The sequence below is a fragment of the Cebus imitator genome, unplaced genomic scaffold (genome assembly GCF_001604975.1).
Source record: "Cebus imitator isolate Cc_AM_T3 unplaced genomic scaffold, Cebus_imitator-1.0 Scaffold436, whole genome shotgun sequence".
Lineage (NCBI taxonomy): Eukaryota > Metazoa > Chordata > Mammalia > Primates > Cebidae > Cebus > Cebus imitator.
The window spans coordinates 1,034,452-1,060,845 of NW_016107751.1; the positions used below are offsets into that span (position 1 = coordinate 1,034,452).

General features: G+C 43.3%; 1 protein-coding gene across 2 annotated transcripts; it reads left to right on the forward strand.

The window, feature by feature from the left end:
- The first annotated feature begins 920 nt into the window (after positions 1–920).
- Positions 921–26,394, forward strand: RGMB (repulsive guidance molecule BMP co-receptor b). 2 transcript variants are annotated; one of them, XM_017510371.2, is made up of 5 exons: positions 921–1,477; positions 2,451–2,526; positions 5,804–6,051; positions 10,986–11,494; positions 25,421–26,394. In XM_017510371.2, exons 2-5 carry the CDS (start codon positions 2,522–2,524, stop codon positions 26,087–26,089), a joined length of 1,431 nt encoding a protein of 476 aa, XP_017365860.1. In that variant the 5' UTR covers positions 921–1,477; positions 2,451–2,521; the 3' UTR covers positions 26,090–26,394. The 2 variants fall into 2 exon arrangements, with proteins under 2 accessions (XP_017365860.1, XP_037587928.1); XM_037732000.1 differs by lacking the exon at positions 921–1,477 and having other exon boundaries at positions 1,526–2,526.

The following is a 26,394-nucleotide window of genomic DNA, read 5'->3' on the forward strand; positions in this document are numbered from 1 at the left end:
AAACAGAAGAATATGTAAATTTTACTAATATTGCCCCTTACACATCCTTTCTTGATAGTGACACCGGGGTCCAAAGATGTTAAGTCAGTTGCCTAAGACCCAGACCCAGAAACTCAGGACTAGACCCTCTTCTGTGCTTCTGGGGAGTCCCATTCGCCCTCTTTACACTGCCCTATGCTGCCTCTAGCGTTAGCCCAAGAAACTGTAAGGAGGGGCTGTGAGAGGAGAAGGCAAAAGCTGGAGAGGGTCATAGATTCTTGCCTAAGAAGGCAAGAAGCGACCTCCCTGAGTGAAGATGCTTAAGCATTTGACTTTACTAAGAGTAGCAGCCTGCTCGTTCCAGGGCTTGAACGCGCCTATTAGCTGCCGCTGAGTATCTAGGATCCTTTTTTTTTCTACTTTGGAAGATCAATCTAAGGTAGAAAGTTAATCGCTTTCTCGCCCTCCACGCCTTCTACACTGATGGAAGCGACCGTCCTCCCTCGAACATTTCGTGGGCTTGTTCTTTGCAACACACTTGCTCTGGGTCTTAGGTGTCCTTTTAAACCCTCTCTTCCCTCTTTATTCCCAAATCTTTATCTTTGGCTTTCTTAAGCTGTAAAGACACACTGGCACCTTAGGTGGTCAGGGAAGGTCGCTGGATTCCTTCTTTCGGCGAAAGTCCAGAGGACCGTTCCTGCCACTGTCCCCATATTTAGACACACTAGTGAGAACCTCAAGGATCATTTACGGAGAGAAAGGGGTGCATTCTGCGGCTGCTGGCGGGAAGCTAGAGAACGTGGCGGGGGCAGCGCATCTGGCCCCTTGGCCGAGGCGCGGACTGGGAACAGCCCGCACGCGTCCGCTGCCGCCTGCCCCGCGACGACTGGCACAATCACCCACCAGGAGTCGGTCGGTGCCGCGGGTGGGCGAAGGCAGCGCCGCTGGCCGGGAGAGCGGCGCTGGCTGCGTGAAAGGCGTCTTTGTGCAAGACTGAGTGTGGTGGGGGGAAGGCGAAGAGAGAACTGGGCCGGGAACTGGACGCGGGGGTCTGGGGCGCCCCTACGCCCCCAGCCGTCAGCTGTGCAGGAAGGAGCGGGGTAGCGCCGGCAGGGGGCAGTGTGGCGATAGAAGAGTTGCTGGGGGCGGGGGTCTCCTTTCGCCTCTATTTGAGGTTGGAGTGGGGAGAAAGCAGCCTGGAGGAAGCTGGTGGGGTGCGGGGGACTGAGGGATTGGGCTCCCCGCCCTCTCGCCTAGGTGGCGGAGAAATCGCGCTAGCTGGAAGGGCGCAGCTCCTCTCCGAGAGCTCATTCCGGAGTCGCAGAGCTGGGAGCGCGGCCCCCGAGGCGGAGCCTCCCTCCCGCCCCGAGTCCCGCTGCCCCCACCTGGGGGAGAGGGGCGGGCGCCGCGCTGCCTTCCCTCCGCGCCTGGGCCGCGTGGCTTGCGGCTTATTTTCCCAGCTGGCAAGCGTCGTGCTGCAGACAAGGGAATGCCTGTGGTGAGTTGTTTATTTTGCTGAAGTTTGCGGTGGGCCCGGGGGACGTGGGGGGCGAGCGGCAGGCAGCAGCCGGGACTGTTTTGTTTAGGTCTCCATCCACCTGTGTGGTATAAATCTTCCAGCCTCAGGGCGGCGGGGGGCCGGGGTGAGAAAGCCCTGACGTTCCCAAAAGCCCCTTTTCGCCACTTACAGATCTAGGACCACATTTGATTTTCCACGCCTGGAACCGGCTAGATCCTAGTTTACGCTTCCCCACCCTCCAGCCCCCCATCAACGCTTCCAGCACCCGCTGTGTGCAGGGCTGGTGCTCCGCAGAGCAATCAGCGCCCACGACCCAGGGACAGCTGGCCACCGAAGTCCCTCCCCAGCGCCCTTTCCTGTTCCCTTGAAAACAGGGGAGCTGAGGGTTTAATGTGAAGGGCGCCCATGAAATTCGTGGGAACTTGTTCTGGCTTCTTCTGGCGTGGAGTTCTTTCAGGGGTGTCGGGTCTGCCGGGGACTACAAAATGGGATCCTGAGTTGGCTGGAGTTGCCCAGACTAGGCTGCAGAGAGGTCAGCTGTTGGCTCGCGGGAGAGCCCGAAGGAACCCCTTGAGCTGATGGCAGTCAAGACCGGCGGCTGCGTTTGCCTGGAAGAAAAGCCTAAATACATTAGCGAGCTGGTAAAGCTTTTAAGGCCTTCTTGGGAGCGAGTGGCTGGCTAATGAGAGGTTAATTTTGTTTCGAAGGGAAGGCTGCACTGGTTTCCTGAGATAAATGGACAGGAAGCGCATTACCTCCGCGCGCTGGCAAGCGGCTCCCAAATGCTTTTTGCACCTGCCGTTTTGAGCGGTGAGAGCAGCAGCCGAGCCCGCAGGGATTGCGGGGGCCCGTTGCGTACGAGCGGGTGATGAGCCCCTCACAGGCCCCAGGCTCTCTCTCTCCGGGGGTGCATTGCTCACACCAAGCTCTGGGATTCTTCTCTCACGCCCAGGTCCTGCGTGTTCCGAAGTCCGGGGGCCCCCTGATCCCTCTGAGCCCCCTCCAGGAGCGGAAGGGTTAAGAATGATGTAAGTACAGGCACTTGGTTTCTCAAGTCGCCCGCTTGGCCCTCTTCCAAGTTGTACTTTCCTTCTTTTCTCTCCTTTCCTTTCCTTCCTTTCTTTCCTTACTATTCTAAAGCTTTTTAATAAACTTTCACTCCTGCTATGAAAAAAAAATGATGTAAGTACAAACCACGAGCTGCTTGACGCTGCGCTGTCGGACTCCAAGCTATTTCAGCCGCTGCTTTGTATACATAGTAGACGGGGGAGCGGCCAGGGAGCCCTTACTCTAGAATGGATTGCGCAAACGGAAACCTAGGTGATCTGCTAAGCAGGCAGAGATCCTCCTGTTAGATTTCTGGAAATAGAGACATATTAACTAGAGAACAGTTAAAACATCATGTATAGGTTCAGGAAATGAAACCGCATCTTGTTTAGAATCCATTAGTGTTTCTGGCATGTGTTTTAATTCTGTCCACTTGCACATTCATACCATGGTGTATGCTTTGCTGAATCCCCTGAATGTACTGTTCAGGTCTCCTCTTTCTCTTTCCTTCCTGAAAACAAAGAGGAAGGGAGAAAGAGCACCAGTGGCAAGAAACATGGTGGATGTGTGAGTTACACAAGTCATCAGTCACTTCATTCTTTTTATCTGATTAAAACATAAAACTTTTATAACTCATCGATTTTATGTTTGTGTTGTAGCACCCTCCCCGATTTTTCTTTGGAGAATCTAAAATCCTTTGTAACTTGCAGTTCACGGGCTTGAGGAGTGGCAGTGCTATAAGCGACCATTCACTATGCTCTTGCTTTCCAAGCCGATTTCTGATCTTTCTAACAGTACCAATTTACCCGCGAGTTGTCAACTGACCTATGTCTTGAAAATAGGAACCACTATGTGGTATAATTGTGAAAATTAGCATTTTCCTCTAGCGTCTGAACACTTATGCAGCAATAAAAAGTGAATTGTTAGGCTTATAAATCTCGAGCTTGTCAAATTTTACAACAGAGGAGCAATAAAGCACCTTAGAGAAGATGAAGTTTTTCCTCTGAAGAACAGTTGTTTCACACCACCAGGATTTGCAATGACTCGAGGACGCCCTCTATTGATACGGAAATCTAGAGCACCCGTGTACTTACAGAACAGGATATGGGGGGAGGGGAGTGAAAAAAAAATCATATAAAGTCACGATCGGAAAGACCCAAACCAAACTGAAATTTTTGATCCTTAACTATTGGTTATATGTTTTGAAATATGGTCAATACGGTGAGATGCTTCTTTTATAGGGCCTTGGGTTAAGAGGAAAAAAACATTTTAGTCTTTGTTAGCCAAATACTTTGAAAATCAGCGTTATATTTCATTACGTTTTAAAGCTACTTCTTAGTATATTATGAATTATATCTTATTAATTATATGAAGCAATCGCAAGATGGTAAATTTTTGCTCTAATAATATTTAGTCCGCAGCATTATCTAAAAATGTCATGTACCTTCCTCCCCAAAAGTCATTTCTCCAGGCAACTGTGAAGCTATTATTAAGCATATTATGGATATACACAAGGCTTGGATTATATCGTGGGTAGTGAAAGGTGTGTTTACCCCTTGAGTCATCATAGTATGTAATAAGTAAGTAATGAAAAGTTACAGTAAAAACGGATAGGCATCCTTGATTAGGGATCTAGTGGTTTGAGCAATTCACAATGTGTCTGAGTAAGCTGGTGAGATCGAAGGTTTGCCCCTCAATTATCCTAGTCCATTGATTAGTACATTTAAACATGTATGGAATATCAACATGTCTGTGGTTGATATGAAATTCCTAATTAGAGATTCTGAGTAATGTAGCGGGTAGAGTTGCCAGGAACGATTTGGGTGTTAGTGGATTTTAAATGGCAGCCGAGCTGTTTGGGGGAACAGCTAAGGCCAGGGCAGTATCAAGTGTCTCTCAGCCTTGAGGTCATTCTTGAGATTAGATACCACTTCACACCTACTGATAACAAATTGGACTCTATCATCAATCTCACGACTGCTTTTGTCTCCACTTGGCAGCCTCTTTCTGGGCAGACAATTGTCTTTTTCCTCACTTTTGGGCCCATCCGATCTTAAAAGGAGAAAGTGACCTGCCATTGAATTAATCTGTAGAAATTTGTGGAAAACTGAATTAATCTGTAGAAATTTGTGGAAAAGCCACTGAGCAACAAGAAATCGTGGCATAGTTACACTGCATAAAAACGCACCACTTTCATTAATTACACTGTAACAGAACGTTGAAGTCTGCCCACTCTTAGACCTCTCCTTTGCGGCTTTCAGGAAGGGAAATGTCAAAAAAACTAGAACACCTGAGCCTCGCGCAGCTGCCAGCAAATTACTCCTGGAGTTCGCAGGTACCTTCCCAGCCCGTCCTATCTGTCCCGGACCGCGGGTGACATTCAGATTTCCAACACCGCCCGAGCTTACTTTACCAGACTCCCGCAAGCTGCTCGGAACGCGGTTCTGCAGATGTGATTGGCTGAAAGGTGACCGGCCGCGCGGCACTCTGTAAAAGCGCCAGCTTCCTCCAAGGAGGTGGAGCTGAAGCTGGCAGGGCCAGGGCCGGGAGGAGGGGTGATTAAATTAAAAAAAAAAAAAAAAAAAAGTCCGATCACAATAATTCAAGGAGAGGTCAAAGGCCGGTACCTTTGTAATGCCGGCAAGAGTGAGCGACAGTCGCCCATTTCTATTGAGCGCAAGGAAACAGTAAATCGCGGAAGAGGGCAGACGGGAGAGGAAAGGGAGCACGAGGAAGGTTGCGGCGCAGGCAGTCGATGGACCCGGAACTCGAATTACACTAAGTGGGCGGGGCGCCGGGCCCTCTGGGTCCTGCGATTGGCAGGCTGAGCCAGGCGGACATGCAACCCCAGCCAATGGAGAGGAAGGGAGGGGCGCGGCGGGGGGAGGGTGGTCATGGCAGCGCGGATAGGCGGGCACAGGGCGGGGCGGGGCGGGACGGCAGTGCGGGACTGAGATTGATTGACCGCGGCAACCGCCGCGCAGATATCCGGGCCGCCAGCGGGCTGCTTGCTAGGGCTGCGCGAGCTGCTCGGCGGTCCACGCCCGCCGAACCCACGCTGGCTGTGGCTGGGGTCCCCGCTCGCTCAGGACTCGTCTCAGCAGTCGCTCACGGTCTTTGTGTCTTCTCTTCTGCCCTTTCCCTCCCCGCCGCCACGATGCCCCTGCGCCCCGTTGCTGCCGCCGCCGACTGGCTGCGCCCGCGGCGCACTGCTTGCTGCGGCGGTGGTGGCGGCCCATCTGCTACACTGGCCTAAAGGAGGAAGAAGAGGAAGCGAGGCGCGCCCCTCGGCCCATGCAGCAGCCACGGGCCCAGACCCGCCACGGCGCCCGCGCCGTCGCCCTCGCCGGAGCCCACGAGACCTGCATGGACTGGCATGGGCTTGAGAGCAGCACCTTCCTGCGCCGCCGCCGCCGAGGTTGAGCAGCGCCGCCGCCCCGGGCTCTGCCCGCCGCCGCTGGAGCTGCTGTTGCTGCTACTACTCAGCCTCGGGCTGCTCCACGCAGGTAGGACGGGAGCGCGCGAGGGGAGCCAGCCCCGGGGCCGAGGGCTTTGTTCCCAAACAGCCCCAGGTCTCGAAGGCGCTCGCCGGGGCGGAAGGGCGGCATGGCGCAACGGGAAAGGCGTCCCGAGCCCGTGACACGCACCTCACCTCAGCCAGGCTCCCGGCGACAGGAACGCAGTGGCCCACCTGGCGGCCGCCGGGCGCGGAGACGAGCCCTCTCCCCACCCTCCGCGCCTTCGGCTCGGACCGCTGACAAATCTCCCGTCCAACAGCCGCTTATCAAACGTTTAGCGGGCGGGGGCCGCGCGCCCGAGACAAATGTTCCGGATGTTTTATTGCTCTCAGCGCTGGTGTTTACTAAAAGTCAGGCTCGGATCAGGTTTCCGCCGCCGCAGCCGCCTTGGAGGGAGACAAGGAGCCTTGTGCTGCTTTTCTGGAGTTGGGGGTGGCGGCGAGGCCAAGGACGCGCACCAGATGGAAAAATTTTCACCAGAGTTTGCAAACCTGGGAGTTAATCTCGAAGTAACGTCAACTTTTTCGACCAGGGACTTCTTTAGTTTTGGCAAAAGCTGCTTTTAATTCAGCGGTCAGCCTCCTGGAAAAGCTCGTGCTTTGTGGCTAGCCGGGTGTCTTTGGGCTCCGTGAGGGGTTGACAGATAACCACGCTGCCTTCTGGAGGTCGGCGCTGCCCCAGCCTCGAGGAATGTGTTCTTAGGGAAGTAAGCCTGCAGATGACCCTTCCTACCATGTGATATCTATTTTTCTTTAAAAAAAAAAAAAAAAAGCGTTTCATGAAAATCCAGGACGCTCTTCACACTATTTTCTTTTAGTAGTTTGCCTAGACAAAGAATTTTCCTAATGCTAAGGTTGAAAGGGAAAGTGTCTTTTAGCCTTGAGAACGGAGCATTAGATAAGTTTCTTTTCCTTCAAGAGCTTTTTGTCCTGTATATGACACTTTACAATGTTCTGATCTGGAGAATCCTGAACTTCAATGCCATCCAACTGTGCGGAGTAATTTTTACTTATTTATTAAACCACACCCGCAGAGCTAAAAATCAGGGAGGTCTTTTAAGTAATGGCTGGGGGGAAATGTGGCATTTGAGAGGACTTCATTTACATGGCGTAGCTTTGCATTGTGACGTAATAGCTGCTTTTTAACACCATCAATTAGGGAAAAGACTGATGACTTAATAAAAAAAGGGTAATAGAAAGTTTTAGAATGATTACAGCTTTCGATTAGTAACTTAACCTTAGAAAATAGTGTCAAACTGCATGTAGTTACGTGGAAGATTTTTCTTGACATATTACAAGATATATTCAGGAGTGTTTTGTGTGAAAAATTTGTGTCCATAATACCAAAATGTACGTTTCATGAAATGGAAATTGTGCTAGGGGGACTCTGTCCCCTTTGGCTGCTTGAATATTGTTTCCCATAGTTGCCATAGGATCCTGTGACAGGATTGGAATGTGATCCTCAAAGATTTCTTTGCTGGCGTGTGAAAGGCATACGAAGTTGGCTTAAAGGCTTAGAAAAGTAGGGTGTCTTAGTTGAAGAATTTGGAATGTGAAGCTCTTAGTATCTTCATGTGTCCTCGTTTAAGTCACCGTTAGATTCAACCTAACATAATGTGGTGAGTGATTTCTATGGACAACTTGTTGAAGTAATTTATCTGGTTAAGGAAAAGAACGCTACTTTTGAGAGATTTCTTTGAAGAGTGGTGCTACTTAAATGCCCGGGGTGTTTCTCAGAGAAGGGAGCCTAGCAAGAGAGCGAGTGCTCTTTGCAGATGGACCACTGTATGTTTTATGCCTGGATCCTTATCATTTGCCTTAGCACCCCATATGGCTCCACATTTCACTTAATTCAGCTTCAGCATATCTCATTTCCTTTATTACACACTGGCGATGTGCTGCAAATTCACACATGTAGTCCTGGTGTTAAGGAAACTGTCTTGAATGGTGAGGTCTTTATGTCTGATTCATTTAAAAATGATAAAATGAAAGCTCTAGACCCACAAATGTTGAAAATGCTGTCACATTGCATGGATGGTCTGTCCCAAAAATAGAGAAAGCTGTAACTAAAGAGTGAAGAGTTTGAATTCTGCCCTTGGAGGAGTATAAAAAGAGTACTTTTAGTTGCACTTTAAAGAGTACTTTTTTTTTTTTTTTTTTTTTTAGCAAACCTCTGCAATTCCTGAATGGAGATCCAATATGGGGGTTACTTGCTTACTCATACACTTCATGGCCTTTTTGGCTACATCCTTGAGATTGTTTCTGCTCCACATTGTCTTGGCATTTTGACAGGAGGTTTACTTTACTGCCTATAACAGGCAAAGTGTGCATTGTCATTATAAATTCATGAAGCCTGGGTATTTCTGGGTGTATGCTACAAATTAGTCATTATACAGGAGCCCGAAATGAAGCTGAAAATGCTGACCCAAACGTACTTTCTCTCTAGCCCTCTTCCCTCCCCTCATCTCTGTAGCAAAAGGCTGTTGAAGGCCTTATCCAAAGCAAAAGAAAAAAAACCTAAGGCGATCTGTTTGATTTGAGATTTCTTTAAGCAGTCAACACCAACCTGCTATGAAAAAGGGGAAGGTTTGGGGGATAATGAGGAAGGTATGAAAAGGGAGCTGGGAATCTAAATTCTGCTTTTATTCCCTTCTGAACAATTCCATCTGCATTTCCATACTGTTCTTACTTTTGATATTTTATGACTATTTGAAATAATTAAAAATAAACATATGCTTGGACAGATTTTATAGACCATAAAAAGAACAAATAGGCACTGCAAGTTTAGCGGGAAGTTCTTGTGCTGTCATTTATATGCAGTCTGCAGTCTTAAGAGCTCTTCATTACTGAGATCTTGGCCCTGTCTTTATTTTCTTGCTTTCCATGTATCTGATTGTAAAAGAAAAAAAAAAATATGGTAGGTACTTAAGTCTTTTTTTAGCCATCAAGTACTGTCATTAGAGTTAGGAAATAAAAGGAGACATGACCTGTGATGGAAGAACAACAAGTTTTGAGGGAAGGCACCACGTTCTGGCTTAATAATGCTAGCTGTTTTATGATTCCGCCAGAACGGGCCTTTTAATATCCCTTTGCATTGGTTTTTCCATCTGCAAAATGGCTTTAATGCCTTTTGGAGTTGTTTAGTTGGCTGATTTCTGTTTTGGTTTGATTTAGATTCTAGTAAAAAAAAAAAATAGCTGAAAGTGACTTGATCTGCTTTGGAAAGAGGAATTCTGTAAATACTGGAGCTACTTTTGTCAGCTTTGGAATGAGCAAACCAAATAGATTACACACAAAGATGTGTTTGTAACTTTTTTGAAAGTATGATTTGATGATTGCTGTAAATCCATAGCTCCAATGTATTAAAATGTTTTCATCTTTTACTTAGGTTAAAGTGAATATCAAGCCTAGACTACATAATTTTCCCATTTTGGTTTTTCAAATTTAAAAATGGTGGCAGAGTTGTCTTCAGAAGTTGTCTCTTTCCAAACCTGTTTCTTCCAGCTAAAGCTAGAAACAGATTACAGGCTAATAAATTCATATTTAAGAGCAGTTTGCTACTGAAAATATTAAAATAGCTTTCTAAGACAATATTAGGCTTACTTTTAAAAAAGTCTTTATCAGATGGCGTTCCCTGAACCTTGATATCATCCTAAAGTTTATCACATCCACATCTTGAAATAATTATATATTTGATAATAATCTACTGATGCTGAATTTTTTCCTCTATCCAGAATACAAATTATATTTGCTGTCTAAAAGGATCACAAAGTTCATCTTAGAGTGACTTCCTCATTTCTCTGATGAGAACCCTAAGACTTAGAGATTAAGAGACATTCTCCGTAGTTTAAAGACCTATAAAGAATTTTATGTGACACAAATATGTATTACAGTTCATTTATAGAAAATTTGCAGTTGATGATAAAGAACAGTGTCTCTTTTGAATAAGTCTGTTGTTTCCATTTTATGGAACAGAATATTAAATTATTTGGGGCACACAACTGACCTAGTATTGGCAGTTCTTGTGCTTTTTGTGCTTTAGAAGATTGTATAAGTTTTTGTTTGAGAACCTAATGTTAAAAAGCATCATTTGGAAATGGATTTTTTTAAACTAATAGTACAGTAATACTTTGCTTTTTCATAATGTTTGTATCACTTGTTTTTATTTAGTGTGCTTTTACTTGTGATCTGCTTGGGAGCTGGGCTTCTAGGGTAATGGAGATACAGATGTTAAGGAAAAAGTAAATATTTTTCCTTCTTAGAGCATTTACATTTTGTTGAAATTAGGAAATTGTGCCAGTTTATTTACAGTTTCTTGGTAAACATGCCTCAGGAGAAGTAGAATGACAGTACTTGGATTTTTTTTTCTTGATGTTCTTATTCTGTAGCCATACAGGTAAATCAAGTAAAGATGTTTTAACTAATTATACTATAATTTAGGATTTTATACCTTCCTGAGATGTGGAGTTTTGAACCATGGTTTTGTGCTTAGTGCTGCTTTTACAATGCTTTATGAAGCAAACTATGCAATTTTGGAAATCAAAACAATGTTCATGTTTTTGGCATAACCTTAGAGTAGAGAAATCTTCCAAAACCTATAAACAAATAGCAATAATGATAAAATATTTTATTGACTATTCTCTTATAATCTCAACCTATAAACACTGGACTAGGCTCATGTTCACTCACAGTGGCTCAAGCATTAATGTTTTAAGTTAACTAATTACATGCAGTTTTTCTTCCAGTGGCTTAATTTGAAAGAGACAGGAGCACAATGAAACCCTATTTCTGAAGGCTTCTTAAAATAGGAGTACAGTATGTAAAATAGAACAAACAGTTCCCAAAGGACAGTGTCATTTTCTCATGTAGCTCAGGAAGTTATGAAGAGTTTACAAATGTTTGGTCTTGTCTTCTTTCCTATAGGTGACTGCCAGCAGCCAACCCAATGTCGAATTCAGAAATGTACCACAGACTTTGTGTCCCTAACTTCTCACCTGAACTCTGCCACTGACAGCTTTGACTCTGAGTTTTGCAAGGCCCTGCGTGCCTATGCTGGCTGCACCCAGCGAACTTCAAAAGCCTGCCGTGGCAACCTGGTATACCATTCTGCCGTGTTGGGTATCAGTGACCTCATGAGCCAGAGGAATTGTTCCAAGGATGGACCCACATCCTCTACCAACCCCGAAGTGACCCATGATCCTTGCAACTATCATAGCCATGCTGGAGTCAGGGAACACAGGAGGGGGGACCAGAACCCTCCCAATTACCTTTTTTGTGGCTTGTTTGGAGATCCTCACCTCAGAACTTTCAAGGATCACTTCCAGACATGCAAAGTGGAAGGGGCCTGGCCACTCATAGATAATAATTATCTTTCAGTTCAAGTGACAAATGTGCCTGTGGTCCCTGGATCCAGTGCTACTGCTACAAATAAGGCAAGTATACTTTCTTTTTTCCCTCTCCCTACTCAATTTTCAGATGTTTGATTCTTCAGATAACTTTTGAAATGTGCTATAAAGGGATTAGTTTAAAAGAAACTTCTTTTTGGAGAACAATTAACAGTTGACAAAGGGTTAAGTAAAAATTATTTAGTAAGGAATTTCTCACTGGAATGTAAACGTAGTTCTAATTTTAAGTAGACAGTGATATGAAGAATAAAAAGTAAACAGTAAAATTGAGTTCTCCAGGGAAAAGTCATGCCTGTCTAACAAAAAAAAATATATGCTTTTTTTCAATGATGTCTTTTTTTGAGTGCATATGTATGTGACTCTTCTTGAAGAAATCCATGTTCAGATTTATCAGATGATTGAAGTGCATGTTCTGAATAAAGAAAGCTGTGAGGCCTGAGGCAGTGACCTATCAGGAAATATATTTTATTGGATGTTTGGAAGCTGTAGTAAAACAAAATGGCAATAAGCCAACTTCCCAGTGGTAAACCCACAGTGGTGTTTTAGTTACTAACCTCTTAATGACCAAGGAGGTTAAGAATTAGATACTGCAGAGCATCAGTATGTAACCTGTGTGTAATGCCAGGGCCTCAGGTTAACAGTTTCAGTCAGAAGCTAAGGGAAATACTGACAAAATTAAGTTTACCATGCCTAGCTGCCACTTTCTGTGGTCTCTGTTCATTTGTTTCAAAGAAACTAATACTGTACAGAGATCTTTGAAACCAACTTCAAGCCACCAGTGTTTAGTGCAAGTAGGTAGAGAGGACCTATGAACTGGGTTTCTAATTGGCAGTCAGTGCTAATTCAACCAGTAGTAAGTAAAGTCAAAAGGGTTTTCCACTAAACTAGTGTCCCAACTAACCACCTCCTTCCCTGTCTTCCCCAACCACAAAACCACGCACGTAGACCTTCTCTTCTTGCTTTATTTCCTGCATTTATTGTATCTCTTCAAAAATTGGTTTAGATTTTTTAAATGTAATTGACAAGGCTCAAGCTTTTGAAATACTTATGACTGTTCTCTTGATTCCAGGACGCCCTCCCTTGCGTCCAAACATGTGTGGCATACTTTTTAAATGAATTGAAGTTATTTTACTTGGCAGTTGTGGGGGAAATTTTACAACACCTTGGGAGATATCTGGAGACACCCTGGGGTGTCACAAATTTAAGATTAGAAGTCATTGCCCTAAACAAAGACTACTGTTACACTGGTCTAGACATCTTAGGGGAACTCCAAAATGTTTATACTTCAACTCTCAGTAAAAGCTCAAGCTTGCCTTTTGCCTCACCTAATTCTGCATCTCAAAATAAACTTTTCTCTCTCTGGTTTTTGTATGTATGCAAATCATTTTTTCTGTAAATATCTCAGAATATGTATTTGCTATAAGTTATATATAAAGTTACAGAATTATGAACTCATAAGAGAAACATGGCCCCAAATCCATCATTGCTGCGGAGTCATATGGCACATGAAACCTGGGAATAGTCTTTGGGTAACTGAAAGAAGGCAGTCCATTGAGAATGGAAAAAGTCATCAGTTGTGCAAATAATTGAGGGCTTGGCAGAGTAACCTTCAAACAGAACTACAGAGATTAATCAGAGCTTGTACGTGGGAAGATGCTGGTTCTCTTCACAAGAACTAGTATTCAAATTTTATTCTCCATGCCTTCCATCCAGTCGTGTCACTTCTGTTTGTTATTCAGTCTTTCAAAATTCTGTTGTTACTGATTATGGTGAAAATATGTGGGGATAACCTTATGAATATTGCTATTATATAAATGGAACAGTTTACACTGAAGTATTTAAGATAATTTTATTTCAGTTGAATGTGATGTAATTTTTAACAAATAAATTAAAAGTACAATCTTGTTTTCTCCCTCAGTTTGGAATAAGGATCAAAGGTTTTATCCATTCGAAAAAAGTTGGAGAAAGTGGTCCTCTGACATAAATTCAAGTAGATGATGAGAATGCTTGGTCTTTAATTGCACAATTGGAAAGTATTTTTCCACATCTGGTGACCATGCTGTCCAGCAACAAACTACTCTGTAGCTTCATTTCATGACCTCTAGGAGTTGTTGGGTTTGGCTCCCCATCCCCCTTCTTTTTTTTAACTCTCTCCAAAGCCTCATAAGCATCTGGAAGGTTACTCTTGAAGACCTGTCCCAATTCTAGTATGACCTGTGCTGGTGAAACCAAAGAAAAGCCTAAAATCTTGCCATACAATTCCCTTTTACTCACCCAGGGCAAAATAAAATCTTTAAAAACCTTAAGCACAAAAAAGTGGTGGTAATAAAAATAAAAACAATAAGAGGCACAAAGTGCTTATAAAATAAGTTCTAAACAAGATCTGAAATTTTCCCTTGATGTCTACCACAATACTTTCTTTAAAAAATGTTTGGAAAAACTTTTTCATAGTAATCCCAGCTTTACTGAGAACTTAAGCACGTGCATAGACCAGTTATTGGGTAACCTAGTACTGTGCCTTGTAGGTAGATACCAGACCATCCTTGTGTGGTCAAGCATTTTTAATGACCCACGTGTTCAGTGCTTCTAGATTGAGAGACTGGCTGATGATGTCATTGGTTAGCTGACCAGCTGTGATACTGAAATTTTTGTAAACATCCATTCATTCCACTACCTTTAACACTGCACTGAAGCACTAGACCCTAGGGTATTTTGCTCAATGAGGCTCAGTCCTGGGAACCTGGCCTCTTGAGCAAGCCATCTTCAACTCCAACTTTGTGAGCTCTGCCTGCTCCTAAGTACCACCCTTTTTCCTGATCATGAAAAGAGAAAGTGGGGGGAAAATCTAAACACCATAAAATAAAATGAAGTCATCTGGGGCCATATATTAGCTAAGCCCTTTCTTTCTTTCTGCATGGCAAGCAATGAGTTGAAGGCAGACAGGCCTGCGGTGCTCAGTGATATTCCCTCATCTTCCCTGTCTACTGTTTTTTCCCCACCATGGCCCCCTCCTCCACTCCCCTGGGAAAGGTAGGGCTTGTTTTCCAGTTGGTCATGGCGTGCACAGGTATGCTTTTTTAAGGCCTCTGTGTTTTTAGTTTTGCCCTCTGCTGGCCTCCCTCTCTTGGGAGGAGCCTGTGGCAGTTGGCTACCTTGCCAGGTAGGTGTGTTTCTGAAGGGGAAGCCAGAGCTGGTTTTTCATCTCTCCACCCCGGAGGCCGCAGGGGTGTCTGGCACACAGACACACCTCGGCTGACGTCCACATCAGCTCTGGGCCATCTTTCCCACCTTTGGCTGTGAGAGGCGGCTGCAGGCATGCAGGCACTCAGAATGAGATGAGAGGGATAGGCTCTGAACTGGCAGAGTTAGCTACACTGAGAAGAAAGGTAGCTTTTGTTTTGCAGAAGGAGGTAGCCCACCCTTCACAGGCTCCAGAGAGAGCACGTGTCAGTAGTAGTCCTGTGCCTCACACACTCAAGAGAAACCAGATCGTCTGTGAGGATGCTTGACTTCTTCCATGTTATTTTTGCAAACTCTCAGTCTCACTCTTGTTTTGTTCATTCTATGGATCTTCGTATCTCTGTTTAAGTGGGTTCAATAAGAATCTATATGCCATGATCACAGAAGGTGATTGGGGGTTAAATTCTTTTTTTTATGAAAGATTCTGCACTTTGCAAATGTATTCCCAGTAGCATACATTAAAATTGCCAGTCTCCACGGAATTCAAAATTAGTCCTTTTTCAAAAACAGTTCAGAAATTCAGTTAAGTGGCACACCTAAACAATGGAAATGTTTTTAGTAATTATTTTTGTACAAGTAGTTTGAATGCCTTCACTTTATTTTTCCTCTTGTTTTAACGTGATTTTTTTCCTTTTTCACCACTCTTGCTTGCTTATTTTAACCTTCCACCTTAGTAACACAAAATAAAAAGTAAGAGTAGAGACTGAGGGTGACAACAGGTCCTATTGCAGAACTTTTGCTACACATTTTACTGTGCCTCACCCTTGAGTGAGAGAAGGTGGTTTACCTTAAGGCATTTTAATTTGAGAAAGGGTTGTGCTCATTGTACTTGACCAAGCCTGATGACTGTTGGCCAGTTGGACGGATGATCTGAGGTGCCTATCTTGTATGTTTTTGGTGCTGCCAAGGTCTCCTGGTAATCCTATGGGCAGCACTCACCACCTGTCCAAAGCATAGTAGCATACCCTGCCCATCAGGTATATGGATACAGTCTAAATTCCAAACTTACCCCTGAATTTAAAATTCTGTTGCTACTTTCTTGGGACTTCTTCAAAATTTTGGGACTTCTCTAGTATCACTGGTTGATGATACTAGAGATGTAGAAAGACTTAGTTTGATTTGCTCTTGATTAATGTCTTCTTCAAACTCTGTAACCCACAGTTTTCCACTGTAAGAAACACCATTACCTTGTAGGCTTCTAGAGCATGAGGTAGGTCTCCTGCTTTCTGGTGCCCCTTAGCATGTAGGTACTGTTCCACAACAGCATGTGGGCATGTAAACCAGTGTTCTGGGTCATTCTTTGTTGCTTACAAAATCAGAACCAGACATGCCTTGCATTGCAAAGGCTTTCAGCTGTCATATTAAGTATATCTCTGCATAAAGTTTTGGAAATCTGTCCTCTGTTGACCCCAGACCTAGTACATTTATTGTAGCCAAGTTTTTGCAAGCCATTATGTTTTTAGCATCTTTATGGAAACCATGTGAGGCACATAGTGGTTACCATTATTTTCTGGACTAAGGGATTTGCTCCTTCCATTGATAGGTCTGTGTTTTGAATCTAGGGATACCGTTCTTGCATGCAGTGTTACAAAGAGGGGGATGCATGGTATATTTTTGCGGGGAATATAGACCATTTTCCCTTTACAAGGAAACCACAACTGTCTTGGTGATACATTGTAACTAATCTTTATAATCTGAGATTGCTCTTTTTTTGGTTACGATTATATTGTTGCATTGGTAATTCCTGCCACCCCTTTGAGATTTGTTCCTTATTGTGATCCTTCTTGCTTTACAAAGATGCTAAGAAGTTCTGACTGGTTGAGGCATATTGGGAACAGGTGGGAAAGGATTTTGCAGTTACCGCTCCCTGCTTAATGTAATCATTTCTCTGATAATCGTATTCTGATAATTGTATGGTTAATTTGGTGCAGTATTTGAAACAGAAGGTACTAAAGGGCCCACTGTGGGAGATGCAGAGGTGAATGCAGCCTTTGCCGCAGGCTAAGCACTAACTAAAATTTACAACAGTCGGTGGGAAAGCATGGGGTTTGTGTGTAAACCCAGTGTTTTCAGGATTTCTTTGTAGAACACTGGGGTGAACCACATTGACAAGCTGGTTCCAGTTGATGTTATTCATTTGCAAGTTGGCAGGAGTGTCAAGAAGGGCCAGGACAGTGGGCTGCTGCAAAGGTTCGTCCCACGCTGACACCCTCCTTGCCAAATCATTGTCTTTATTCCTGGGATTTGGCACAGTCTCCACCTCCCACAGTAAGAATGCTCGTATTTCCTTACCTGCATACAATCTAGCGGGCCTAGAACTCTGGCCTCCTCCTTTGAAATCTGCTGATCTTTGATTTTATTCTAGAAAGCTTTCTACAAAAGCTTTCTAGAATTTGACTATCGCAGGCACCAGTTCTTAAATTCATTTTCCAGAGTCTTGTCTCATCTTAAAACTCTGTTAGCTATTTTTACTCTTTGAATTTGTGTGTGTGTGTGTGTGTGTGTGTGTGTGTGTGTGGAAGCAATACTGAAACAGTAAAAGCCAGGTTTTCAGAAGAACAGAAATCATCTGTAGTTCCGGGTGGCAGGGTTCACATTTGTCCCTTTCTATTTCCCACGTAGCCCTTGTGCAAACTGGATTATAAGGTCTTAGGCCCAGGAAGTACTCAACTTCACTTTATATCACTTCAGTAAATTGCCTGGAGGTAAAAAGTTTCCAGAGTACACGTGGGGAAAGGAAGGAGAGAAAGATGGGGAAATTACTAGCTGTGTGATGAACCTATAAGTCTGAAAAATCATTTTGTAAGATAAATACCTGGCTATTTTTTATGCTAAACTTTTCAAACAAGGTAAGCCTTTATTTCATCCATGCACATTAAAAGCTCTCGATAATGAGTCTTTTATCATCTTTCTAATCTCCCTGACTGTGCTCCCTCTGTCCCAAATGTGGTTTGGAAGGAGGAAGAGACCTTCAGAACCCCCCATTTGTAAGTGAAATTAACCCAGCACCTGTCCCTGTGTGAGCCAGGCAAGATTGCATGTGAGGGTGCTGTGGGCCTCTACTGCTTTAAAGCACACTCTTCCATAGTTTAAACCAGAGGCATGAGGCCAAGTCTGATACACAGCTGAGAGTTAGAACTTGTTTTCCTGTCACATTTCCAAATGTCTCTCTCTGCCTGGTTAAATTTTCTTTGAGTCAACATTTTGTGGGGAAGGGGTGAGAAGAAAACATTGGATGGTTGATCCTTTTTTTGTTGGCTTCAATTAATGCTAACCAAATAGTTTCTGCCCGTGTGGAATGCGGCATGTAAAAAGTTACCTACGGCGTTCAACAATGGAAGCTGCTTCCTTACCGGTTTTGTCTTTGTTTTGACTGCAGTAGAACTTGCTCTTCCACTGCTTTGAATTTTGTGTTCTTGTGGGTGGGGTAACTTAAGGACTTTTCAGACTGACAAGGAAGCTGGCCAACTTGTCAGTAAGTGATAACTTAAAAGCTAACACACATTTAAGTTACAGACTTTAACTGGACAGCCTTGCAGTGAAATCACAGAAGCTATTGGGTCTAAAAAGTTTAGGTGAAACTGGTTCTATGGAGAAAGGAGTTTTTTATGACCCAGTTAAGAGTTGGAGCCAAAAGAACATGGGGTTCTTTCATGTTGGGACATAGTGTGTGTACTGTGGATAGAATTGACATAACAGCATCTAGAACTCCTCATCTGCTCTCCATGTGCTCCTGAATAGGGGTTAAAGTTTACTGTTTCCTTTTAAGGCGTATGTGTGCATGCACCGATGTACATGCATGTGCTTTTACGTGGTACTGAGGTCTTCCCTTCTCCCGACCCAAGGAAAATGCAGAGATAAAGATACTGCTTTGTAGCATTTCAGTTGACCAACTTCTTGAAATACGTAATGACTACTTCTAACCACCTCATTCCTGAGTTCCCATGGGCCTTTTCTTTTTTTTAAGCCCTGGCAGCTTAAAATTGAACCTAGAAGTGATAGAGAGTGAGTGTATTGTGAAGACCTTAAAGCCCTTTTACATTTTTTGCTCGGCTCCGAAAGCTGAAAAATGATCAAAGAGGCTGTGGCTTTCTAATCCCATCGGTTTGGAAAACAGCTGTGCTAAACCTAGGCCCAAGCATTTGCTTAAGATCCCACCAGGGCCTCCGGTCTGCAGCCCTGCCACCTCTGCACCAGGAGGGGGAATGCCTGAAGGCAAGACATGCTAGTGCATATTCACCTGAGAGTTAACTGCCACCAGCCCTGGCTCTCACTTTTCAAAATATTTTTAGCCTCTAGTCTGAAGTAGGTGGCAGCCTAGGCCTGTATTACTGTCGACACAGGCCTGATTTCATATCTAGGACCATAGTGAGTTCCTGCACTTACTGGCCTCTTCACAATGCAGAGTCAGAACACAACAGACAAGCTCAGGGAGAGGTTCCATTTGGAGTTTTTGGAGTGACCAAGACTTACAGGACAAAGACCTTTCCTCATGCTCACCCTGGTGTTGCTCTGGTCTGTACAAGGAAGTTGGCTAATTTGCCTATCTCTGCACCTGTGTATGCTTCCAGCCTTCCTTGTCTTAATTGTACAGAAATTACTTTTGGGAAGCCAGCATTTTTGTGCCTGTTCCTCTTTTGTGTCTTCCTGGGCCAGCTTCCCTTTCACACTCTTTTTTAGCTACTGAGCTTGATGCTGCTTCTCCAGACCACCCTAGCAGCCTTCAGCTGTGGGTGTCCTTCCACTCTGGTTTGGTTTCTTCATTTTCCATCTGCTGCCAAGTACCCCTTCAGCAGCCAAGGCAGCCCGTGTTTCTGCATGTATTTATTACCTAGGGCAACACTGAAGAATAAGTTTGGTCCATTTCATTTCTCTCGATCCTGTAAATGTTCCAAGCTCTGTAGAAAGAGACGTGAGGCTAGAGAAATGGATACCTCTTTTGAAGGTAGCAGATTTCTTAGTCTCATTCAAGCCCTAAAAGGAGTCCACATTATGAATTTAATCTACCACTTACCTTGTAAACACGGGTACTGTCTTACTGTTAGTATCTTGTCCTAGTCCAACAAAATTGTTTAACAAAATGTATTTTTATGGATCTTAAGTTCAGCTTCCTGTAGATATTTGTTTCATAAGGTATTTGATACATAGGCTGAGTGGTGATTGTAAAATTACATCCCAGTTCATTGAGTTCATAGCTTCCTAAGAGGTGTTTTTTTTTCCCCATAATTTTTAAAGGAAAATTATCAGTGACATCAAATATTTTCTAGCCTAATATTTTTTTTATATGGCATATATAAAGTCTCCTGGGTTTTGCATGAAATTATTCAGAAAGAGTTATTCTAAATTAATATGCCTCTTTGTCCCCAGAGAGAGAGTTCTCCCCAGTTTTTATGTAACCAGGGGACAGTTACCACGCTGTCTGGACAGAGTCCCTCTGCTCCAGCCAAGATTCACACTTCAAGATTACCCTGGCAGGTTGGGAAGAGTAGGACCAGGGAAGACACTTGAAGAAAGGTGCCTTCAAAGGCTTCTGCTTGCTTTAGAAGCACTCATCTTTTAATGGATATTACCAAAATACAGACCTAATTATGGAAGTTAGACTTGAGAACACTGAGTAAAATGAACAGGAGAAAAAAATTTGAGAACATTGGAAAGAATAATTAAAGATAAATAAAATTGGCATGGCAAACAGATAAATAAGATCCAATATGCACATCCATGAAGAGAAGTAAATGAATTAGAAACAAATTCAAAATTGTATTAGAGAAAAACATTTCAGGTCATTTTAATTAAAAAACAAGTTGCAATTTCAAGATAAAAAATTAAATTAGTCAAAGAATGAGACTTGATAATGATGAAGTATATACTCTGTAATGAAGACTAGCTATCCTGAATATCTGTACACCAAATAATCTATCATCAATAAAGCAAAAATCTGAAAGAAGTAGACATAAGTGGATAGTAATATAAAACATAACAGTCCTTGACCAATTATATAGATTAAAAATAAGTACCAATACAGAAAAAAAAATAAGTAATATAATAATGTGGATGTTATATATGTACACACCTATATAAAATTCTACTTTCTTTAGGTGCCTCAGAGCATCCTAGGCTCTGAATTCTTAACATTTAGAAAAATTAACTCTTGGAAGAAAAATGTAGGTGTTTTAGGAATGGAGAGAGAGCATGTATATTTTTTTCTCCTTTGAAGCATGTGCTCTTGTCGGAATGGTTTCTTTTTTTTGTTCAGTGGGGAAGACCGATTGTAGGGGCTGCATGCTGTTACCATGTGTAAGGTAAAAGGGGGTGTAAGCACCATGTTCTTATTCTCCCTTAGAGTCTGCTATTTTTCCGCCTATCATTGCACCCAGAGGATATGACAAAGTAGACACATCAGTTACTTATATGAAATAAAATTCATTGGCTTCTTTGACACAGCAGAATTTTAACCAGGTGCATATCAAAATTATGTTTCCATGTGTTTCAAGCTAATTTCTGTGACTATCTCAGTTTAGTTGACTGACCAATCTAGAGCCCAGCGATGAGTTTCTCAAAGTCCAGTTATCATATTGAGGATTCCAGAAAAGTTCTGTACTCACAGTGCCAAATGGCCTGGTTAAATACATAAGTGTTTCTTCCAAAATGCATTATGCACAAATAGTTAAGGTGCCCAGCCATTTGAGAAGCCTGCTGTTTTAAAACCTGTGTGCAGCATTTTGCAAGGCTGCTGTGCCTTGGATAGCTATCTCTGTGTCTCTTGGCAAAGGCAGTACCTGTGTATTTCCCTCTTTGTTGGCTACCTCATTTCATTTAATATGTTTTCTTTTTCTCCTGGTGGAGAGGAGAGGCAAGTGCCTCTTAAAATTATTTCACAGCAAACCTTCCTCAGTTCTTGTTGCCTGTTTCATGTAGAAAGGTTGATTTGTAGCTGCTGTCTTTCTCTTCCTATTAAACCTTGTAGGTGGTGAAGATCTCGGGGAGTGAAACATTAAAAATGAATGAAGAGAACTGGAGTAGTTTGTCTAAGCTGGGGGTTGAGAGGGGCTGGGTGGAGGAGGTTTAACAAAAGGCATTGATGTTTTAAATGCACAGAAGTGCCATCTATCAATAATAAATGGTGTGGCATAGAACAGATGTGCCAAATTGAGTTATGACAGAATACAGATTAGTTCATAGAGGAGGAAAGTAAGCAGTATAGCTAGCATTTTAAAATTATCTGTATGTGAGCTTTTGATTACAATTTTGAATATTCATTTCTTCTGTTCTAATGGCTGCTAGCTGGAAATATTAAAAGTTTGGTGTTTTTTAAAAATTCAAATTGTGCTTTTTTCTAAAGTAAGAAATAAAAATGAATAAATTTTGCTTTTCTGAAGAGAAAGACGGTCTGAAAATGAATTTCTTGCCCTTCATTGACTGAGTGCTTGCCTTTTAAAAGCTCATGTGGTAACTTATGAGGAACGAAATTGCATTATAAAACTTAAGTCATGTGAAACTATTACGCAGTGTTTTCTACATTTACAGTGATTATATTTCTAGGTACCTGTTCAGTGCAAACGTCAACTGCAGGGGACTACTTAGGAAACCCACTTATGCTTTGCAATCAGCTCCTCACCCTCAGCATTTTGATTCAAGGGATAATTCTACACATATGCTCTGTGTGAGAATTACCTTGCTCAGTAGGGAAGCAACAAGAGAAATAGCCGCTTGTCTCAGAGAAAATCACTACAAGTAAATTGGAAAGACAGAAATCTGTTAGGTTAACTAGAATATTTTGTAGGTGTAGATACTAGAGCAGAAGTCAGGTTTTGTTTTGAGCTTCTAGATAGGTAGGAGTTACGTTAATGTCACTGGTATAGCAGAGGACAATAATGTGGGAGGTATTTGAAATGAGTCCTGAAGTTCCTGAGTTGGAACTGACACGCTTAATGAAAAAAACAGCCTTGGTGAGACATATGGAACTTTTCCACCCATCTCAATATGGACCCTGGCTTGCTTTTTGAAAACTTTTTGGAATGGGGTATCTTTGCTTTGTTGGCCCAACACAAGTAAATCCTCTTTGTTTTTCAAACTACGGTGAACAAAACAGCAGTTAGTTCTTGCAAATAATATCAAGTTGGCTTAAATTTTAGGTTTGTGAGACTAGAAAGACAAATTACTTAGCTGTCATTGAAGAGTTTGTTTAGTCTTTGAGTGGATGTTACAGGTGAAAATGAGCATAGTGATTGTATAATGTCTGTTGCTAACTCTGAACCATCTGTATTGTTAACTTTCAACTTTTTCAGGTGCAAAATTTTCTTGAATCAATCTTTTCGTCTCCTAGGGACCCTAGCATGCCGTAAAGAAAAAAACGCTTGTCAACTGATTTTAGAGCCACCAAATAAATCTATTTTATGGTCCCGTTAGATATCTAACTCAAAACCCCCATTCACTCTGAAAGGTCCTATGGTTGGATGCACAACAAATTTCCTGAAATCATGTCTGATGCACCTCCTTTGGGTTGTTAAGAAGGTGTTGAAATGTAAGAAGGCTGGTAGTGAAATCAAGTTGTGGCTCAGGGTAATTAGGAAGGGAGAAAACCCAGCATTTTCATAGTACATTGTCTGGCTTTTAGTTGCAGCTGCAAACAACGGATATGAATTTAACCAGTGTTGCTACGGTGCAGCTGGTTCAGATCTGGCTTTATAACTGGCTGAAGTAAAATGAAATGGCTGGAAAATTCCAGTCAAGTAACACCAGTGGGAACATGTGGAATTAAATAGTGTGAGCAAATGCTGGCTGAGTTGGGGAAAAACTTCAGACATAAACTCGAGGGTTGGGGTGGGGGGCATTTTCTGGCCTTTTTCACAAGGGTCTATTGTTTTGATTAGTTTCCTTGCAGGAGGTAGAAGTTTTCCTCCATCCAGAGTAATTCATAGGGTGTTTGGCTTGTCTTCCTTCCTCCTGGCCGAAGTCACCTGATACTTTTTGTTTTGTCAAGAAGGAAGAAAGAATTCTTTTGCCTCAGTTACTAGCCATGATACAAATTTCAAAATGTAGTCTTATTTTTTTCTTTGAAATAGTTTCTCCATCTCGTGTGACACAGCAGCCCCTGTCTTCAGCTGTCTTCCCTCTACCACCTGTCCCAGAGATGTTGGGCATGTTGGAGGTGAAGGTGTGCAAGGTTTTTAAATAACTGTTCTAATTAAAGGATTCTGCAGGAAAGAACATGGGTTTGCAAAAGAGAGGCTTTTGTATTATTAGATATTTTTTTCTTTGATGAATTTATGTGCCTAGTGTGGAGAATCGAGAGTTGGCTGGGAAAAGATTTCTGAGAAGGGACTATGGTGCTGTTTGGGAAAACATTTGCTGTAACTAGGTTTAGGGTATTTAGTCTCTGCCAGTGCTTAGGAGCTGTATTTGCCAGGTGATTTCCCTGTTACAGGGATTAGCCAGTGGTGTGAAACATTTATTAAGGGACAAATAGAAATCTTTCCTGGGGCACATGAGTGGTGGCTGTTACTGGGGTGCCCCCTCCTCAACTCTTTCTCTATTTCTAATGGGTAAGTTTATAGTGGTGAGTCATAGGATATGGTTTTTCAGTCCTATGAAGAATCTTTGTAGAAAGAAAAGTTCTGTTAGGTATATTGTTAATTAAGCCCCTTAAAGTTTCTGCATAATAACTTAGAAACCTTTTTCTGTCTGGGCGCAGTGGCTCACACCTGTAACCCCAGCACTTTGGGAGGCCGAAGCAGATGGATCACGAGGTCAGGAGATCGAGATCATGCTGGCTAACTTGGGGAAACACCATGTCTTCTAAAGATACAAAAAGTTAGCAGGGCGTGGTGGCACTTGCCAGTAGTCTCAGCTACTGGGGAGGCTGAGGCAGGAGAATTGCTTGAGCCCAGGAGGTAGAGGCTGCAGTGAGCCAAGATCACACCACTGAACTCCAGCCTGGGCAACAGAGTGAGATGTCATCTCTAAAATAAGAAGGAACCTTTTTCTTTTCTCAGCTGTGCCATGACTTACCAACTTTGGAGGAAGACAGGATATAAATTATCAATAAAAATTGCCCATAATCTGGCCTGGCATGGTGGCTTATGCCTATAATCCCAGCACTTTGGGAGATGACAGTGGGAGGATCACTTGAGGCCAGGAGTTCAAGGCCAGCCTGGGCAACATAGCACAGAACCCCCACCTTTTGTTGCTCCCTCGCCACCAACCTTGTCACTACAAAGTTTTTAAAATCAGCCAGGCATGGTGGCATATGCCCGTAGTCCTATGTACTCAGAAGGCTGAGGTGAGAAAGTCCTTTGAGCCCAGGAGTTGAATGTTGCAGTGAGCTATAAATGTGCCACTGCACTTGACCCTGGGTTAGAGAGTGTGACCCTGTCACTTTAAAAAAGAAAAGCCTATATTCCAATGGCAACACTGCTATCTTGCGCGCGCGCACGCGCTGTCTCTCTCTCTCTCTCTCTCTCCTCTCTCACTGGAAACTAAAACTGTTTTTTCTTGATGCACATTCCCTGGATTTATGTTAAATTTTAATTCTAAATATATGGGACTTTAAAAAATATTTTCTGAAAGTGATATCATTTTTGAGGTGCCAGCAGTTGGGTCCATTTTGGAAATTCTGCCTTAACTTCAAAATGAAGGGGAGCTCTTGCTGTAGAGGGTTGTCCCATTCTGCTTCCCTTCCATTCTCTTAAACCTTGTACATGTTCCTTCCCACAGATCACCATTATCTTCAAAGCCCACCATGAGTGTACAGATCAGAAAGTCTACCAAGCTGTGACAGATGACCTGCCGGCCGCCTTTGTGGATGGCACCACCAGTGGTGGGGATGGTGATGCCAAGAGCCTGCGGATCGTGGAGAGGGAGAGTGGCCACTATGTGGAGATGCACGCCCGCTATATAGGAACCACAGTGTTTGTGCGGCAGGTGGGTCGCTACCTGACCCTTGCCATCCGTATGCCTGAGGACCTGGCCATGTCCTACGAGGAGAGCCAGGACCTGCAGCTATGCATGAACGGCTGCCCCGTGAGTGAACGCATCGATGATGGGCAGGGCCAGGTGTCTGCCATCCTGGGACACAGCCTGCCTCACACCTCCTTGGTGCAGGCCTGGCCTGGCTACACGCTGGAGACTGCCAACACTCAATGCCATGAGAAGATGCCAGTGAAGGACATCTATTTCCAGTCCTGTGTCTTCGACCTGCTCACAACTGGTGATGCCAACTTTACCGCTGCGGCCCACAGTGCCTTGGAGGACGTGGAGGCGCTGCACCCAAGGAAGGAACGCTGGCACATTTTCCCCAGCAGTGGCAATGGGACTCCCCGTGGAGGCAGCGATTTGTCCGTCAGTCTAGGACTCATGTGCTTGATCCTTATCGTGTTTTTGTAGGGGTTGTCTTTTGTTTTGGTTTTTTATTTTTTGTCTATAACAAAATTTTAAAATATATATTGTCATAATATATTGAGTAAAAGAGTATATATGTATATACCATGTATATGACAGGACATTTGTCCTGGGACACCCACCAGATTGTACATATTGTGTTTGGCTGTTTTCACATATGTTGGATGTAGTGTTCTTTGATTGTATCAATTTCGTTTTGCAGTTTTGTGAAATGTTTTATAATGTCCCTGCCTAGGGGCCTGTTAGCACTTTATTTTTTATATATTAAATATTTATGTGTGTACTTGGTT